At 38.5% G+C, this 19928-nt stretch overlaps 1 protein-coding gene across 1 annotated transcript in view; it reads right to left on the bottom strand.

Annotated features, from left to right (window-relative positions):
• MBD2 (methyl-CpG binding domain protein 2) overlaps positions 1-19928 on the bottom strand; it is an 81960-nt gene that overhangs the window by 1405 nt on the left and 60627 nt on the right. The window contains exons 4-6 of the mRNA XM_027769937.1: positions 5785-5875; positions 4343-4520; positions 1-15 (exon numbers count right to left, since the gene is read on the bottom strand). Coding sequence (XP_027625738.1) covers positions 1-15; positions 4343-4520; positions 5785-5875 — 284 coding nt within the window. The remainder of the gene's footprint in view (positions 16-4342; positions 4521-5784; positions 5876-19928) is intronic.

The following is a 19928-nucleotide window of genomic DNA, read 5'->3' as shown; positions in this document are numbered from 1 at the left end:
CGCTCTTCCTGTTTCCTTTTGAAAAATACAATGAAAAGACACTGAAAATTTGGCAATGAAATTGCTACTAAAGCTCTTTACTTCAAAATCATTATATTCCTGAGAAAAGTTAATTTCCCTCTCCTTAGACTTTGCAAAGCCTGCTTATACACTCACAAACCAAATTGCACAGAGGAGCCTTGCCTAGAAGAGGGATATTCTAACAGGCAGTTATCCGACGTCTCAGAGAGAATCCTGGAAGAGTGGATTTACTCCAGTGACCTTGTCCATTTCAAGAATTTCAAGGATGTAGACCAGCAATGAGCATAATGACTATGTCGCTGGACTACCATGTAGTCGACCGCAGTTCAAGTCCTGGACCTGGTGGCTTAAACTCATGCCAGGCGCCTGTGCCCAAGATCCCAAGAGGAGAATGGAGGAGAAGGGATTGCGGCGTGGCCATCCCCCCTGGGGGTGATTTCTCGCTTTCTGTCTCTCTGTCTCTATCTTTCTGGCGAGCGCACGCGCCCTATAGCAAAAAACTTCTCAAAAAAAAAAAAAAGAATTTCAAGGATGTGAATATCTAGGTTTATTCCTATAATGGATCATTATAAATTACTTGGAAGCAGGGATAGAAGAGGGAAGCAATGTGGAAAATGAAGGAAAAGTGACTTGTTTAATGAAAGACTGAGAAAGAGGAAGCAGAGACATAAAAAGCTCTGAACTGACTGGCATTCAATGGCTCTGTTGGGGAAGAGCTCTCCTCTCCTGGTCTCCCAGGGCTGCAGGCAATTGGTGAGCATGAAGGACTCAGGCGCACATGCTCCTGGTATGCCAAGGATGGAGACTGCAAAGCACCTCTTAAACTGAGATGATCTGAACAGGTTAAGAACATGCCAGGCGTTTCTCTGTATCTTGGTGATTGCAAAGGACTTACATGAATATGAGAGTTGATAACTCTAAGTTATAACAAAAGCTCTAGACCCTTAGATAGAGGATGAAGCACAGAAAGAAAGCCTGTGACTACATTTTATCTTTAAAAGGCAGAGGGAAAACTGAGAATCATTCCCTGAGAGTGACAGAGAAATTCCTAAAACCGTCTAGCAAGTCAAACATGGCAAACAGCAATTTACATCCAGAAACATAGAGATAGGCAAAAGAAAAAACACAAGAGAAAAGAGAAGACTGGTAAGTAAAGATCCTACCAATAAGAAAAACTGAGGAGAGGCAGAGGTGGGAGGGTGAGCCTTGACTAAGAAACAAGACAGATCATTTCATGAGACCAGACGAAAGACAAGAAAGACAGATGTGGACTGGGACATGGAGCAGCCCAGGGAATTACTACCCAGTCACCAGTAAGCAAGAGCTACAACAAGGAGTACCAAGGGCTCTACTGGGGGAAACTCATTTTTTCCATCAGTAATTGAGGAAGAGAGACTGCAGCACTGTCCAGACCTGGGACAGCAGAAAGGGAGAGGAGCAAAGTCAGGAAAGACTCCACTGAGAGTCACGAGTATTTATTTATTTATTTATTTATTTTGAGAGGTTTTTGCTATAGGGTGCGTGTGCTCGCCAGAAAGACAGAGAGAGACAGAGAGACAGAAAGCGAGAAATCAAGCCCCCGGGGGGATGGCTATGCCGCAATCCCTTCTCCATTCTCTTCTCAGGACCTTGGGCACGCACGCACATGCGCCCAGTGTGAGTTTAAGCCACCGGGTCCAGGACTCAAACTGTGGTGGACTACATGAGTATCCAGCGACATAGCCATTACACCAGCTACTGGTCTCAAATATTTATACTTAAGGGTTCAACCAGCTTAGAGTTATACTTACTATATTACAAGATCCCATTTCTCTTGATCAAAGGAGACTATGTCTAAAGTAGTGAAGGTAACACATACTGTGTAGACACAAACACTTTAGATATCTCTATTAAACTCCAAATATAGCACAAAGAGCAAAAAGGTATAGACTTTCACTTTATTTTTTTAGAGAGGTTTTTGCTATAGGGTGCATGCGTTCACCAGAAAGACAGACAGAGACAGAGAGACAAAAAGCAAGAAATCAACCCCCCAGGGGGGATGGCCATGCCACAATCCCTTCTCCTCCACTCTCCATATTGGGCATGAACACACACATGCCCAGCGTGAGTTTAAGCCACCAGGTCTGGGACTCGAACTGTGGTCGACTACATGGCAGTCCAGTGACATAGCCATTACACCAACTGCTGGTCCCTAGACTTCCACTTTTTAAGTGAGTTTTCGCAAAAAGAGGAAAGCTATCAGTGAGTCAGTCTGAGCTCTATGACCTCCATCATGCTAAGAGAAACTGGAGGTCAACAGATTTTCATGTACTGGCACAAGGCCAAGAACAACACATCTGTTCATTTCTAATATACTGAATCTCGCCTATTGGCTCAGTGACAGAAAAGTTTACAACAAATAGCAAATCAGTCTCTTCAGCAGTCTCTCATTCATAATAATGGAATAAAAGAGTGTGCTCAGCTTTTCTACAGTAATCTCTTTAAAAAGTCAGGAAATGTTGTGAAGGTACTTTTGGATGAAGAAGTTTATCTTTTATTTTATATATATATATATATATATATATATATACACACACACACACACACACACAGATATATAGAGATGTGTATATATTTATTTGCCACAGGGTGCATGCACTCACAGGAAGGAGAGACATAGACAGACAAAGAAATCACCCCTTACCACCCCAGAGAGGATAGCCACACTATAATCCCTTCTCTTTTCTCTTCGGAGGATTTTGGGCACACATGCCCGGCATGATTTTTCAAGCTGCCAGGTCCAGGACGTGAACTGAGGTCAGTCATGTGGGAGTCTAGTGCCTCATCCAACACACCACCTGCTGGCCCCTGGAGAAGTGTATCTTAAACTGTAGTATAGGCTGTTGATTTTCTTTTACCTAGGGCTATTATTCCTGTATTGATGAAAGGTGAAATTATAGCATTTGCCCACTGCGGTAGGCAGAACTCTAAAATGGTCCCCAGTGTCCCCCATCCCATATACATTCTTATTTAACTTTTTCTAATTACCAAAGGTTGCATGTACTTGGCAGGGTGCGGGGAACAAAGTATACCTCCATGGTCAACTTTACTCTAGATTTAGAAAAAACAAGATACAGGGGCCAGAAGGTGGTGTAGTAGTTAAGGCACTGGACTCTCACATGGCCAAATGCAGATCAAGTCCCAGACCTAGCAGTTTGAAACTCATGCCAGGCGTGTTTGAGTGTGTTCCCAAGATCCTAGGAGAAGAACAGAGGAGGAGGGACTGCTGTGTGACCATAACCCCAGGGGTGATTTCTCACTTTTCTTCTCACTATCTCTGTCTCTTCCCAGCAAACGCCTGCACCCCAAGGCAAAAACCTCTTTAAAAAAATTATATGATTCAAAAGTGCCATCTGCTGGTTTTGTCTAGAAATAATACTCTAGTAAAACTTCAATTTAAATTCAGAAGACAGAAACAGTGAACTAAACACTGTCATATTTTAAAGAAAATACAGTATCATTATAAAGTAATGATACTGAGATAACTGCACAGAAGACTTACTTTGTGGTTTTGCTATCTAAAATAGTTTTGTTTCTCCTGAGTAATGTTTTGCTTCTATTTTTGGAGTATTTCCTTTCATTGCTGGCTGCTAAAATCCAAACCAGTAGCCCAGCTTTAGAAATAATAAAAGATGTCAGTAGATGCTACTTGCATGTCTCATTCCTGTCCCTGTTCTATTTCCTTGCTCCTGGTTTCATTGGTACTGTTTGCTTCTCGTCTTGCTCTACTGTGTGCCTGTGTGTATGGTGTATGTCTCTGGACTCACCTTAAATCTTTTCTGGAAGAAGGTGTAGTGACATAAATCTCTAAACTGAACTTAAGTGAGGTAAACATAATCAAGATAACCAAACTGATCTTGGGAAACAAATGGGCTGAAAGCAGCACAGCTATCATCTGCTCTGAGGAGAGGAGGGCTTACAGACAGACCAGCACAGGAAGCTATCACAAATGCACAACTGGGTGAAAGAGCAGAAAGTCAGAACTGTATGGTGTAAAAGACACTGCAAACATGATGGGAAAGGGTTACAATTTTATCCGATAACTGCCTTTGGACACACCACGAAGATACCCCGGAAATACAGCACATACACCTTTTTCAAGTGTCTATCTGCTAGATATGTCCTTTATTAACGTCTATCGGTTTCAGAAAAACAATGTAAAAAATGTATAACTTTCTGATTGGCTGATCACTTACTCGATTTGTCAATGAACCTAATGATCAGAATAAAATACATCCAAATATAGAAGCGAAGGTTTTGAAGTTACCCTTAACTGCCTTACCTAATGTCTTCATCTGTAACAATGAAAGCTTTGCAGAGGGGTTGAGATGTGTTAAGCCAAACAGCAGGGTTCTTTTCCACAGCAGCAGAGACTTGTCCTGTGATTGGTGCAGAGCTTGTGTGCAAAGCACTGGCAACAGCAGATAAAAGGGTCTCATCATTGCTACCTGGACCAACTCCTGCAAACAGACATAAGGACCATTAAAGCAACTTTCTCTAGGTGCTGAGCAAAGCTTATGTGATCTGAACAACTAATATCTTTATATTTGTTTGGGATCATATATTTAGAACTGACACGAGCCAAAGCAGCAAGGGATAACATTCACTTAACAGATATAATACACAAACAAATTCTCTTTAAAGAAATAATAATAAAATACTTGTACATTTTACTGAAACATTAACATAACTTTAAAATGCATTTCCCAAGTTACTAACGTTTTTAAAAAATAGGCTACAATCCCTAAGCAAGGTCAATTATTTTAACAAACTTGGTCTCTTGTAAAGCCATTATGCTCAGTGTATCCCTAGAGTCCTGGAATAGTTTCTCCCTGTAACTTTTAACTGTAATTTCCAAAAATATCTCAATGCTTATCTTTTTAAGATTTCAATGAAAAGTCAACACAAGCACACTGTACCTGCAGTTTTATAGCTTTTTCAAATACCTAACAAAATATCCAAATTGACAGAATTAAAAAATACACCTTGATTATGTGTAGGCGTCTGGCACCAGGGCCACATTTAAATGCACTGCTTGAAGTCCTAAACCTATTTAACCAGCTAAAGCATTAAGTCCAAGAATATAAAGGGCTGAGACAAAAATGCAACCGTGGATTATGATGATTTTGAGCAATTCACAAAATACTAAGATTTAAAAACCAAAGTTCTGATACTTGAAAAATTATGCTTCTCTACAACTTGGAGTTATCATATAATATGACAGAAAGAGTAATGACTGAGTCCTCACCCCAAGTCCCACTTGCTGCCGTTATCAAAGTACATTTGTTCCCTCTGCTCCTTATAGCAGCAGTCTGCGGAGGGAGGGGCAGAAGGAGCGTTGTTAGTTGTTCTTTTGGTAAGAGGAGGAGAGGAGAGCAAGTGATGGGGCCAGATACTGCTATAAGGAACCTGAGAAATCCTGCTGCTCGTCCGCATTTAATAGTGAAAGCAGCACGTGCATTAACTTCTATGATGAACCTACCTAACCTAAAGCTACAATTTTCATGCAGCCAGAAATCTACGGTAATATACATACAAGACTGAAGCAACCCTGCAACCAGCACACTCTTCATGTACGTCTTCCCTGGGTTTGCTAAAACACAAGCAGTACATCACCCAACAGGTGTACCATTCCCTGGGGTCAGTCACTGCTGAATCCATCTAACACAGTGCCTGGAACATAGTAGGTAGTTAAGTATATGCTCAACTGAACTTAGATAATACCTTGAAGACCTTTAGGTAGTTCCATGGTTTTTATAATTTGTTCTGTTACATCTGATGCACTAAGTCCTTGTAGCCTCTTCTCCCAGAAAAGCTGTAAAGCAAAATATCACTGTTAATAGATACATTCTTTAAACAAGAAAGTAGCGCATCGATGCTGTTGAATAATAAAATTTAAATCATTTCAAGTTTCCTGTAATTTCTTTTTTCCTTACAAAATACTAAATGATACTCTAGACATGAATTATTTCAACATACCATAACTCTTTCAATGACATTATTTTAAAAATGTTGCTTACTTATTTTATGCAAATTATTCACTTAACAGTACTACAGATTGTTATATACTATATACAGTCTTTTACTAGGTCTCTTTTAAAGAATATAATTTGAATTTTTTAAAGATTCAATTGCCATATTTCTTTTCTTTTTTATTATAGGGTGATGTGCTTACCAGAGAGAGATGGGGAAGTGGGGGAGTGAGAAATCACCCTCCTAGAGGGGATGGCCACACCACGATCCCTTCTCTTCTACTCTCCTCTCAGGATTTTGAGCATGCATGCACACACTCCCAGCATGAATCTCAAGCCACCAGGTCTGGGACTTGAATCATAAAGCTGGCCATGTGGGATCCAGCACCTTTAACCTCCACACCACCTACTGGCCCTACCAGGAAATTTTAATGTTATAATTTATCAGGGAAAAGAAATTATATTATATTTTATCCCTTTATTCAATATCATTAAGCAAGAGCTATTTCACATAAGCGATTTTTCCAAAATACTGAAGTTTTAGCCCTTTAGCATACTGTAAGAGAGAAAAAGACCACTTTTTATTTAAACTTTTCTAAATATCTTAGGTATTTTCTTGCTTTTGAAACTGGGTAACACTTTCATGAGTGACTTTCTCCCAGCTGCACAGGGACTGGGTCACCATAGTGACTCAGTGGCCCCAGGTCACCATTATAGGCATAAGTGAGCATTTTAAAAGACTCTTCATGTCCTAGGGGCTAATGATGCATGTGATTGCTTACTCAAATACTAAATGGTCCAAATACTAAGTGGTTTATCTGTTCTATATTTATTCTCTCTCCTAGTTAGCTATTACTTCTCACTAATGTCATTCATCCATTCAACATGTATTTATTGAGCTCCTACTACATGCTGTTTGTCCTATGGGAGCAATAGTCAGTGAAACAGACATTGCGCTTGTTCTCAAGCCTCAATTCTTTTCTAATTTGTTTCATATTTATGATAGCCAAAAAAAAAACAGACAGAGGAATTCCATAGGACTTTGTATATCTGTCTTTAATCTTGGATACCAGAGTCCATCACACTGTTGATATTAAAAAAAATACTTGTGTAAATGAAAAAACTGGGAGCAACCAGACATAGCATGATGATCTGAAGGACACACAAGCCATGCTGAAATCCCAGTTCCATTATGCTCTGGACATATGACCCTGGTCAATCCTATAAGCTCTCCAAAGCTTCAGTCTCTCTTTGGTAAATGCGGCAGTAATGGCTGGCACACAGATCTCATGGGAATTAAACAACGCAATATATATAAAGCACTTGTCATATAGAGGTGTAAGTTTATAGTATTTAACAAATTTCTCAGGGCTTTTGTGGCTTATATTCTGACTTCTGGAAATACATAAAAGTATCAGGTAACTGCCCTCCAGACAAAGGAGATGATATAGTAGTATAATTCTATTTATGAAAGAACAGTAGTATGTTAGATTTATATAACCTCAATGTTAGCTCCAAAAGTAATTTGTAATGGAATACTTTAACCTGCCCTGAAGACCTCCGGTATATGGTAACATCTCCTGTATCTCCCTACAAATCATATCCTCAGTAGAACATGTGGTCAGTATCAACAGCTAAATAATAAGAGGGCATGCATGGATAAAAAGTAGTTAGGTGAAAGCAATAACTGATGAATGTGATAAATGTCCCAAGAAACCTCACCTATTTTCTATTTACTCTTTGGTAGAATAACATCATTGATGTTTTGAATATCACCACTATAGAAAAAAATCAAACAAAAAAGAAACCCAGTTAAATTTCTGATAAAAATTTAGGGTAATCAGTGAATATTAAATTAGTAAGTGGTTTTACAACTAAATGGCGCGTGTGTGTGTGTGTGTGTGTGTGTATGTATGTGTATGTGTGTGTGTGTGTGTGTGTGTATATGAAATGGAAATTATGACAGGTATTATTGCTAATGTTTTATATCTAAAAATTCTAATTCCAGACATTAAAAAATAATTAAAAGTCTAAAATGTTTAATCATTAACTTTTAAATTGTGCCCATAAGAAAAAAAGCAATACAAAAGTTTAGAAAGGAAAATTTTGCAAAAGAAATCCTGAATTGAAACATGGGTGTACAGCTCAAGGGTACATCATGTCCCGCTACTACGACATACCACCTGACAGCCTTCAATCAGCTGAAGTCAGAATCTGATATGCAGAAATGTCTGCTTTATAGGAGAGGATATAAGAAACCAAGATACTGCACATGTTCTTTCAATGTTAAAAGCACCATCTCTACAGATCAGAAACATAAAATAACATGAAATGCTTAGGCCATGGAAATGGATATGTGCATGTGTGTGTGTGTGTGTGTACACGTGTATGTCTCCCCAGCTCCTACCCATGGAGAGAAAGGGAGTGAGAAAGTTCAGAAAAAGAAAGGAGGCTGGTTTGAGCAAGAAAAATGTTATGTAGTCAAGGTCACTTCCTCTCCATCTTTTCCAACACTCACTCAATGCTAATGAGCTCACCGAATTTCACTAAGAGCGGACAGTCATCACGGGATAAATGTCTGCTTACATTTCAGTGTGTACCTAACTCACCTCTTTATATCCATCTTCTCAGATTCTTCCTGGTTTTATTTTGGGGGGAGGGCAAGATATTCTTCGCATTTAAAAATACATTATGAAAGTACACACGGTAGGCATTATACTAAGTCAAAGAAACAAGGCTTTTTCATAAGTGCAATTTGACTGACGTGGCACCCTCAAGGGGCAAAGCTATAGAGATGGCTGCCAAGACCTGGAGTAGAGGGACAGTCTGACCACAAAGTCAACACAGGAGCTTCTTTGGGGTCCTGCAACTGTCCTCTCTGGATTTTGATAAATACAAACTCTATCCAGCTGATACAATGACCATTATCTGTTTCTTACCAAGCCTATTCCTCGAAGAATAATTGATATACACTATATCCCTTCCCAGGCCCATTTCAACTCTATTACCCTACAGCCCTTCCCAACCAATTTTCACTGAATTTATGCTCAATTAGTTAGTCAGCTCCTCTCACAAATTCTAATATGTATGGCCACTTTATAGCATTCTGTGCTTTAGAGGGAACATGAGAGGGGAGAGTTTTCCTCTGCCTGAGTTTAAAAATTCCCTTGGGCCAGCAACATGGTGCTAGAGTTAAGTACTGGGCATTGGGAGTCAGGTCTCACATGGCCAACCATGATTCAAATTCCAGTCCCAGGGGCTTGAAAAACATGCTAGGCACATGTGCATGTGTGCTCCAAACCCTACTGGGATAGAAAATGGAGGAAAAGAGATTACACTAGGTCCATGCCCCACAGAGGAATGCTTTCTTTCTGTTGATCACAGAAGTCCTCTGGCAATTAAAAAAATAAATAAATAAAAGAAAGAAGAAAAAGGAGGGAGGGAGGAAGGAAGGAAGGAAGGAAGACAGGCAAGCAGGCAGAGAAGAGGAGAAATTTCTCCTTCTATACATTTATGAACTTCAGGTTTTTACTAGGTGATCGTGTTCCCCTGGAGTTCTTACCACTGCAAAGAAATTTAAAAACAATAATTTTCCAAAGAGGAATCTCTAAATTTGACAACAGCTACCTGTCTCTTCTAACACACTTCATAAACACTACTGATGCTGTAAGTCTCAAACTACCCACACAAGCACACACACACACACACACACACACACACACACACAATTCTTACCTCTCTGCCAAATATAATAGTTTTATCAGTTTAATCTTGCTACCTAGTAAGGCCAAGAAATCGGTAGGTATAATACTTACAAAGGACAATGGTTTAATATTTCAAGCAACTCCTCAAATGTGCTCTCAATCTCAGTTATTAGATCCTTCTCTAATCTCCACTACACAGACCATCTAAGTGCCTCTAATATCTTGTTCTCTTTGTCACCTTCCAGAATTATTAGAAAATTGGCGTCATATCTGCATCGCTTTATAATCCCAACAATCTAGACAATGCCCTATCCATTAAGTCAGCTGATTTTAAGAGAAGCATAGGGTAGAATTAAAAGTCATCTAAAACCACAAATAAGCCTAAAATACCAGTGATAGGACTGTGTATCTTAAAAGAAACCACCTTCCTAATCACTGGAGTTCACTGCTTCACCTTTCTGCTCACAGTTCTCTATTTAGCACATTTAAGACATCAGCAGAGACACAGTGGCATGTACCTTATCTGTCTTAAGATATCCCCGAGAACTAACATGACGGTGTGTTGTAAAGCTGCTGTTCAAATTTGTGTACTAATGCTCTGGGAACTGAGGCCAATAATGTCTATAATTATTATTATCCTCCTCCACCCTAAGCTTGGGAATATGCACCCTAAAGAGATTTTGCTCTTTTGGGGAAGTCAGAGAGGACAATTTACAAGGAAGAAGTAATTAGAAGATCAATTCAAATTCAACAACTATTCTTTGAGTGCCCCTTACATACAAAATATGTCACTGGGTGTTGGGAGGGTTGTTAGGATGATGGGCAGCTGCAGCCCTCTGGGGTTTGGTGGAAAACAAGCCAAAACCTTACTCGTTGGTGGAAAATAAGCCAAGCTCTACAAAGTAGACTGTAATAACTGCAATTAAAATTGCAATTTCATATTTTCATCATGAAAATACAAATCAACTTCAGTATGAGAGAATCTAAGAAGTCTTTTAGGAAGAGGTTGCTGATGAAAAATACATAATAATTCCACAGGCATATAGACGAAGAAAGACTATTCCAATCCAAGGAAATGACTTTAGTAAGGGCAAAAAGACAGAGTTCAGACCAGTGTTTCTAAGTGACTTTACACATAATAACCAAGGTGGCTTACTTTAAATGTATATACTAAGGCCTCATCCTCAGACAATCTATTCAGGATGTCTGGGGTTAAAGAGCTAGTTTTATAAAGATCTTAGGTTCTTCTGATATAGGTTCAAGGACCTTGAATTGAGAAAGATTCACCTTGTTTATGTTGACAGAATGATGACATGGTGGGCATGGTGGTTAAGGTGCTAGACCCCCACATGGCTGACCACAGTTCAAGTCCTAGACCTAGAGGCATGAAAATCATGCAGGACACAATTGTGTGCATGCCCCAAATCCAGGAGAACAGAGGAGAAGGGATTGTGACAGGCCATCCCCCCTGGGGGGTGACTTCTTACTTTCTTTCTCACTGTCTCTCTCTAGCAAGTACATGCACTCTATGACAGAAGAAGAACAGTAGTTTACACATATAGGCAGTCTATGATGATCATCAGTAGTTCCAGGTTTTATTCCATATTATGCCAGAAGATAAGAAAATCAAAGGGTTATTTATAGAAACTAAATGAGGTTTTACAAACACTTGAATATACCCCATACATAGCAGCTATCATTTTGTTTTACTGATGGCTAGTAGTACACACTGATCATAAGACAGCACTGATTAAGTGGCTGGTCATTTTATTAGAATTAGTATGAACAAATGAAAAATAATCAACTCAGAAAGGTAAGTATTATCAAGTGAGGAGTCTGGGCATATGTATATTGGAGCGTCCCTTCCCTCAATTTTCAGCTAGAGATCTCATGCTACAAGCGTCTTAAAACTCCTCCTCTTCCCCTCCATCATCAAGGTTGGCTGAAAATACTCTGGTAAGCAACACCAGTTACATAATTTGCTGGACCCGGTACAAAATAAAAATGTGAAGCTCCTTGTTGAAAAAGTATTAAACATGTCAATGGGGCAACAGGAGATTCTTAAACCAAGCATAGCATCTTCCTACTAAGGGGCTTGAACCATTGGGCCCTATGCAACTGCACAAGATGCATGCCAAGTTGGCGTTGGAGTAAGTATTAAGTGGAGGTAGAGAGGAGAGAAAAGAGGAACCCAATGCTGTGCATCAGTATTTAGGGAAATGATGTACTACAACTCATCCTGTGAATTTCTTTATTTTTTTTAATAAACCTGGTTCTCCTTTCTATTTATTTTTTAGAATTATTTATTTAATCTTATTTATTATTATTTATTTTGCTATAGGGCACATGCACTCATGAGAGAGAGAGAGAGAGAAAGCAAGCCGCCAGGTCCGCAGTCAGTCAAAACGCAATTGGCCATGAGGGAGTCCAGTGCCTTAACTCACGACGACACCTGCTGGCCCTGCTGTGGATTTCTTAACAGCAGGAGGGCAATAGAAAATAGTTCTGGCTGAATCTATACAATATAAAAGAACCTTCCTTTAACTCCTCATTAAAATAACCCAAGGATTTTTTTTTTTTTTTTTGAGAGGCTTTTGCTACAGGGCGCGTGCGCTCGCCAGACAGACAGACAGAGAGACAGAAAGTGAGAAATCACCCCCCAGGGGGGATGGCCACGCCGCAATCCCTTCTCCTCCATTCTCCTCTCGGGATCTTGGGCATGCATGCACACGCGCCCAGCGTGAGTTTAAGCCACCAGGTCCAGGACTTGAACCGTGGTCGACTACGTGGGAGTCCAGCGACATAGCCATTACGCTAACTGTTGGTCCCCAACTCAAGGATTTTTCAACTCCATTGCTCTTCACTAGGAGGAAAAGAGTGCTGCCAAAGCTCGCCACACTCAAGCAGGGTAAGGAAGGAGGGGAGCCCAGGGTATAAGGAACCTTAGTGGGGAAAAATGAACTGAATCCTAGAGAAGGCTCAGAATCTTGGTCTGTTTCAAGCCCAGTGGATAATATGGACAGCTTTTAATTAACATTTTCCAAAACTGTAATTTTCTTGAACTAAAAATTTTTAGTCCATCTATTTCCACATTGTCATGATAGTTAAGCCCTTAGGAAAACCTCAAAAGGGCTCTGAACATGTTTTAAGTCAAAAGGGCTCTGAACATGTTTTAAGAATAGAACACAAATTACAAAGAACACAGACTACATTTCTGTGCTGTAGTGAATCAAAAGAAAAACAAAAAACCCAAACCAGCCCTAAAGGTCTGAAACTGAGTTTCTCAGTCCTGGCATTACTGACACTTTGGGTGGATGCTTAAGCAGTATCTTTGGTCTACACCCATTCCATGCTCATAACACCATCTGAGGTGTGATAAACAAAGCATATCTCTGGACCATGCTAAATATCCCAGGCATCAAGGGGCAAACAGGAGAGACAAAGTCGGGTCTGGTTGAGAACTACTGGTTCAGAGAAAGGGAAAGTGGATAGGAGGATGGAATGCAACTGGCTCCCCTCAACTTTCAAGAGAGTTTCTATCACAGTTTCTCATTCCTGGGCTTTGGAAGGGTCACGCCAGTGGCTTGGAACTGAGTGCCTCTGTTTTCATTCCCAGACAACTTGGGAGGGGTAGAGGACCCAGCCACACTTATAAGAAAAAGCAGAAGTTGGAGAAACATTTCTTTATTATTATTTAATTTTATTTATTTATTATTATTATTCTATTTGATCAGAGAAAGAGAGGAAGAATGGGGAAGCAAGCCACCAGGGCCAAAATTCAAACCGCTGTTGTCCATAAGGAAGTCCAGCACCTTAACCACTACACCACCTGCCAACCCCAAGACATTTCTTACCTCAGAAGTCAAAATTCAATGCATTTCTCAATGGAACATGGTTATAAACAGTAATTATTTTGAATAATATGAACACTTTTTTTTTTTCATTTTCTGTTATAGGTGCATACATTTGCCAGAGAGAGAGAGAAATCACCCCCCACTGGGGATCAGGGGAGGTGGCCATGCCACAACCCCTTCTCCTCTAGTCTCCTCTCAGTATTTTGGGCACACATGCATACACACTCAGCATGATTTTCAAGCCGTCAGATCTGGGCCTAGAACTGCACAGTCAGTCAGGTGGGATCTAGCACTTTAACCTCCACTTCACATGTTGGCCTTTAACTCAAACGCATTTAAGATTAAATAGTCTTTTGTGTGCTGGTCTTGGATGCTAGAAGCATTTACAACATATTTCTCTTGGAAGATGAAGAATTCCAAATAACCAAAATAAGACATTTTATAGCATAACCTGCACGTCAGAAAGTGTCCATGTGTAGATCTTAGCAGGAACTCTCTGTTATTCACTACAGGACGGGGGGCTGTACACATGTACACACTCACCCCCAATTACTGAGAAAGGGAAAGCTTCATTTGGAATGACTCTTGGTATTTAAGTACAGTTAGAACATACAAGCGGATCTTGAATATGCTAATTTCCACATGTTCTTAAAAAGTAGTTCTCAGTAGGACTGGCTGATTCTAAACTAAAAGTCCAAAGAAAAACCTACCCACCAAATTGAGCCTCAGGTAAACTCATGACTTATTTTAACCCTCATATATTATCTTAAGACACATCTTCCCTTTTGATACTATGATCTCCATCAGAACAAAAACTGAGCATACAGAAACATGTCAAATGTCAACAAAGTAAACTAAACTCTTACACTCAAACTCTTGTTTCTAGCTGTTCACTTTAAACAGCATCAGCTGAATATTACCCGTAAGCCAACGAAACCTGCAGTAACAGAATCCATGGCTGACTAGAGCCAGGGACTAGCCCCAAGGTCCCGAGCATCTACAAGGATCCTCCTTTCCACCTCAGTTTCCTCCTGTCAGAGAAATAAGCATCCTGCTGCTTTCTAAGATGATTGCTACACTGTGCTCTTGATTGTGCCTTCAGCATCCTCCTGATCTTGCCCTACTAATTTGCCCAAGTTCTCTTCTCACATTTTCCAGTTTCCCCCTTTCACTCCTTGGGTTTCTTGCCTTGAAGTGACAAACACATTTTAACACTGACAACCTAAACTATGCCCTTATTCATGCTGTTTTTCCCTTAAACCACCTCTATCTTCCTCCTATCACTGGTAGAGAAATCTTCCGACTTACTTACTTTCCATTTATTCTCTTCCTTCTAAGCCAGGCTCTGCCCTATCATTATATTAACATTGACCTTGCCTGAAAGTCACAGTCCTTCTAGCCAAATCCAATTCCTGACATCAGCCTTCTCTGCTCTATTTCACTGTCACATTAACCTGCTTGTGAGAGGACTTACAAAAGTTCTGTTTTTCATAGTGTTTCCTGTATGCTTCTGTACTCTCTACTACTGTTAGGTGATAAATTACAAATCCAAGAGTAATTATTAAAGAAATAAAACTACAGGACTATAGGCATTTTTTTCTAATTAAAAATATTTAAAATGCTTAAGATCTGTGGTCTACCTTTTAAAATATGTGAGGATAAAAGTGTTAATTCTCTGTAAAAATAAAAGAGTCAAAAGTTACTTTAAAAAGTGCACCATTTGGGGGAACCAGCAGTTAGCGTAATGGCTATGTCGCTGGACTCCCACATAGCTGACTGCGGTTCACGTCCTGGACCCAGTGGCTTGAAACTCACGCCGGGCGCATGTGCGTGCGTGCCCAAGATCCCGAGAGGAGAATGGAGGAGAAGGGATTGCGGCGTGACCATCCCCCCTGGGGGGTGATTTTTCGCTTTCTGTCTCTATGTCTCTCTCTGTCTGTCTGGCGAGCGCACGCGCCCTATAGCGAAAACCTCTCCAAAAAAGAAAAAAAAGAAAGAAAAAGTGCACCCTTTGGAAGCCAGCAAGTGGCAAGGCAGCTAAGGTACTAGATTCCCACATGGCCAACCATGGTTCAAGTTCCAAACCTGGTGGCTTGAAAATCACAATAAATATTAAAGAAGTAAACAAGTAAATGTTTTTTAAAAAAAAATCTGTATGGCTTTTGGTGGAGATAATACAAATTTATTTTTATTTTTTTTTCTTTCTTTTTTTTTTTTTTTTTTTGAGGGGTTTTTGCACATGCGCTCGCCAGACAGCCAGAGAGAGACAGAGAGACAGAAAGTGAAAAATCACCCCCCGGGGGGATGGCCACACCACAATCCCTTCTCCTCCATTCTCCTCTTGGGATCTTGGGCACACACGCACACATGCCCGGCATGAGTTTTAAGACACTGGGTCTGGGACGCGAACCGCAGTCGACTAGGTGGGAGTCCAGAGACATAGCCATTACGCTAACTGCTGATCCCCAAATATTTTTTTTAATTGCACCATTTTAAGAGTTTTAATCTGCATGTCTTCACATCTGTCAGGAGCATAAGATAAACATAGAGTGTTAACAGCATAAGATAAACACAGAATTTGCACTCAAACATTTATGGGATGAATTTGTGGCTAAGTAGAGTGAGTACATGGTGATAGGTTACTAATTTGGCAACTAAAAGCTCTAGTCCTGGCTCAACCATTCAACAGATGTGCTGTCTTGAGTAAATCACTTCAACTCTTTGAATGTACCAGCGATACTAATAGCTGGTACATATCTGTCTCAGGTTATCAAAGCAGTGATGAAATATGAAGCAGTTCTTTAAAAATTCATTTTTTATTAACTTACTCAACATTTTTTTCTAATGCTAGGATTTCATAATTTCAGTTTCTTATTTTCATAAGGCATTTACTAAATCTAACCAAAGAAGAAAGGATCTCATCACATACCTGTAACAACTCAGCAATTGTACACTTCACATTCATTGACTCTCAAGAGCTAAATATGCAAGACGCTGAGTTAAGGCTATGTATATAAATAGTTCTTCCTGTCTAGAAGGAATTCACTGTTCAGTTTATAAAATACTCCATTCCAAATCAACCCCATATGAGATTTGAGTTGTCTAGTTATGGTCAGCAAAAGCAACTTAAATACCATGCCTGCAGACAACAGAGGTCAAACATGAGCTACCCCCTTATTTTGTCAGGGTGGCCAAGGAAGAAAGGGCTAGATAATGACAAGAAAATTATTATGTAAACCCAGGAAAAGCTTGATTCATGTGGCAATGCAAACCATAATGTGCTCTCTTATTAAGGAAAAAAAAATAACATTTTGGTCTAAAGAAGGAAGAACAAAGCAAAAGGCAAAACTCAGGGTTGATGAAATGGAGGTTATAGTAACCATCTGCTATAGTTGCTTATCTAAATTTTGTTATGAAAACTTTCTAATTTAATAAGCATGTAATACTTATCAAGTGCCCAAATAGGTACAATTATTTCTGATTACCATATAATAAGAGTATTAATCATGGTACTTAATTCTCATATGCTCAGAAAAAGTAATTTTCTATTGATACATCTGTCCCTATAGGGATTTAGATATGTTCCTTCACAACTTTTCACATATCCATCACACCTTGTTATACCTGGAATTATTTGTTAAGTGACTGTTTTTCTTATTAGATTAAAACTTTTATGAGGATAGGATACATGCTTTCTTTGTTGTTTTTATAAGGACACTTCAAAAAGTCCATAGAAAATTATTATGAAAAAAAAAAACCTGCATGGATTTTAAATATTTTTGCACCAAAATAAAGTCATACTTTAATTTCATTTTTCCATAAACTTTTTAAAGTCTCCATGTACAACATCTGTAATATAATTAGCAATATATGCTATTAAATAAGTGGATTAATTATTTCAAAATCCAGTCAATAGTAGGAACTTTGGCCTATTTTAATACATAAAGATCTGTCATTAGTTGTTTATCAAAAGAGATCCCCTTCAGAAGAGCTTTCTTGAAACTAACAGATACGATTTCGTATTAATACCGATAAATCAAGAAATGAAAACACATATGTACTACTCAAAATATAACATTAAAGCAACAACTAGCATTAACATCAGGTTACAAATCCTCAAAATTATCAGAAATAAGAATTTAAGTGGAAAACCCGGTCAGCAAAAGCAACTTAAATGCCACAGAACAAAAATTAAAATGCTCTAAAATAACAAAATAGGAAACACAGTACATAAACACAGTGATAGAATTAGAACTAAACATATTTGTAATATCAATAAAGGTAATGGTAAATTCACCAAAAAAAAGAAGAGAAGACCTCAGAAGATGGAGAAGAAAAAAAAAATTAACTTACAGACTTTATTAAAGAAACATATCTAAGTACAAAGAAATTCAGTTGAAAATTAAAAGAGCAAAGAAATAACAATTAAAATGCTCTAAAATAACAAAATAGGAAACACAGTACATAAACACAGTGATAGAATTAGAACTAAACATATTTGTAATATCAATAAAGGTAATGGTAAATTCACCAAAAAAAAAGAAGACCTCAGAAGATGGAGAAGAAAAAAAAAATTAACTTACAGATTTTATTAAAGAAACATATCTAAGTACAAAGAAATTCAGTTGAAAATTAAAAGAGCAAAGAAATAACAAGCAAATATAAAGATCCCAATATCACTGCTGGAAGATTACTCCAAGGCAAAAAGTGTCAAGAAAAACACAGGATAGCCCATTATAAGACAAACATTTTCTTAGCAATATATCTGATAGAATTAGATTTTGAATTTCTATGAGGAAAAGCACATATATATACTGAGTTCAAAACTTTTTAGCAAAAGTCTCTCCTCTCCCCCATTCCATCTTTCATCTACATACTCTCAGTGTAAAAGAAGACATTCTCTACAAAAGATATTGCAAACATTAAAAACACTACTAGAAAATTTATAAACTACCTTACACTACTAAATTTGAAAATCATGAAATACACAAATTCCTAAAAACCACGTTCTAAAGACTGGAATAAGAACAAATATAAAATATGAATATTTACCCATGTACTTAATTAAATAAATTAACTGTACAATTTAAAACTTCCTCATAAAAAACAGGCTTATATAACCTCACAATTAATTCTTCTAGACATTTTTTAAAGTACCAATTTTGCACAAATTTTTCTAGAGAATATAAAAAGAGGGCTCGACCTCCTAGCGAATTTTAAAAACCACAAATCCTGAACTAAAGTTTGAGAAGAAAATCCAAGGAAAGAAAAATGCAAGCAATTATCTCTCATGTATATAAATGCAAAACAATCCTAAACCAAGTAACAGCAAATCTCAAGAGTGATAAAATTAGTACATCATGACCCCACTGAACTTGATCCAGGAATCCAAGGTCTATTTAACATGCAAAAACTTCAAGCAGTGTAATCATTACATAAACCAATCACTAGAATTCACTATAGTAACAGAAAAAATAAAGAATATTTGCTTATTTAACTAGGTAGATGAAAATAATTTGGTAAAATTCAATATTCATTCATGAAAACTAGATAAATTAGTTTTCTTAGCAAACTAATAATAAAAGTTAATTTTCTTAATCTGACAAAGGATATTTATAAAAAGAACCTGTAGCAAGCATCACATTCAATGGAGAAACATTCAAAATGTTCGGTATCATGAATGAGGCTAGGATATCTGTTATCAACAATTCTATTCAAGATTTTACTAGACATCCTAGCCAGTGAAATAAGGTAAGGGAAAGAAAACAAGTGAACAAAAAAAGTCAGTGTAGGAAGCAGGAAAAGAAAATTAACATCAAATTAAAAAATCCCCATAGTTAATATATCAGAGAGCTTAGAAGTACAGGATGCAGGCCCAGAGGCAGTGGCGTGAGCAGTTGGGCATGACTGCGCAGGCCTGGAGCCAATGTGGAAGGCCCAGGTTCAGTTCCCAGACCTACACGAACAGGCTAGGAGGGGTAGTATGTGCCTGTGGTCCTTGCTAACCAGGAGGCTGGGGAAGGAAAATCATAACATGGCAAGAACCTGTCAAAAATACCTATTTCTATCTCTCCTCCTTTTATTCTCTCCCCCTCCCTCATTACACACACAAATAAGAAAAATTAAAAAATAAACAGAAAGAGGGGCTGGCAGGTGTCAGGTTAGTTAAGGGCACTGGACTCCCACATGGCCAACTGCAGTGTAACTCCCAGACCTGGTGGCTTGTTTTTCTCACTTTCTCTCTCTTTCTCTGTTCCTCTCTGGTCAAATTAAAATAAGTAAGCAAGTAAGTAAGTAAGTAAATAAGTAAATAAAGTTAAATAAAATAATTCTTAAAA

The sequence above is a fragment of the Tupaia chinensis genome, unplaced genomic scaffold (genome assembly GCF_000334495.1).
Source record: "Tupaia chinensis unplaced genomic scaffold, TupChi_1.0 Scaffold000098_2, whole genome shotgun sequence".
Taxonomy (NCBI): Eukaryota; Metazoa; Chordata; class Mammalia; order Scandentia; family Tupaiidae; genus Tupaia; species Tupaia belangeri.
This window is presented reverse-complemented; position numbering and strand designations above follow the sequence as displayed.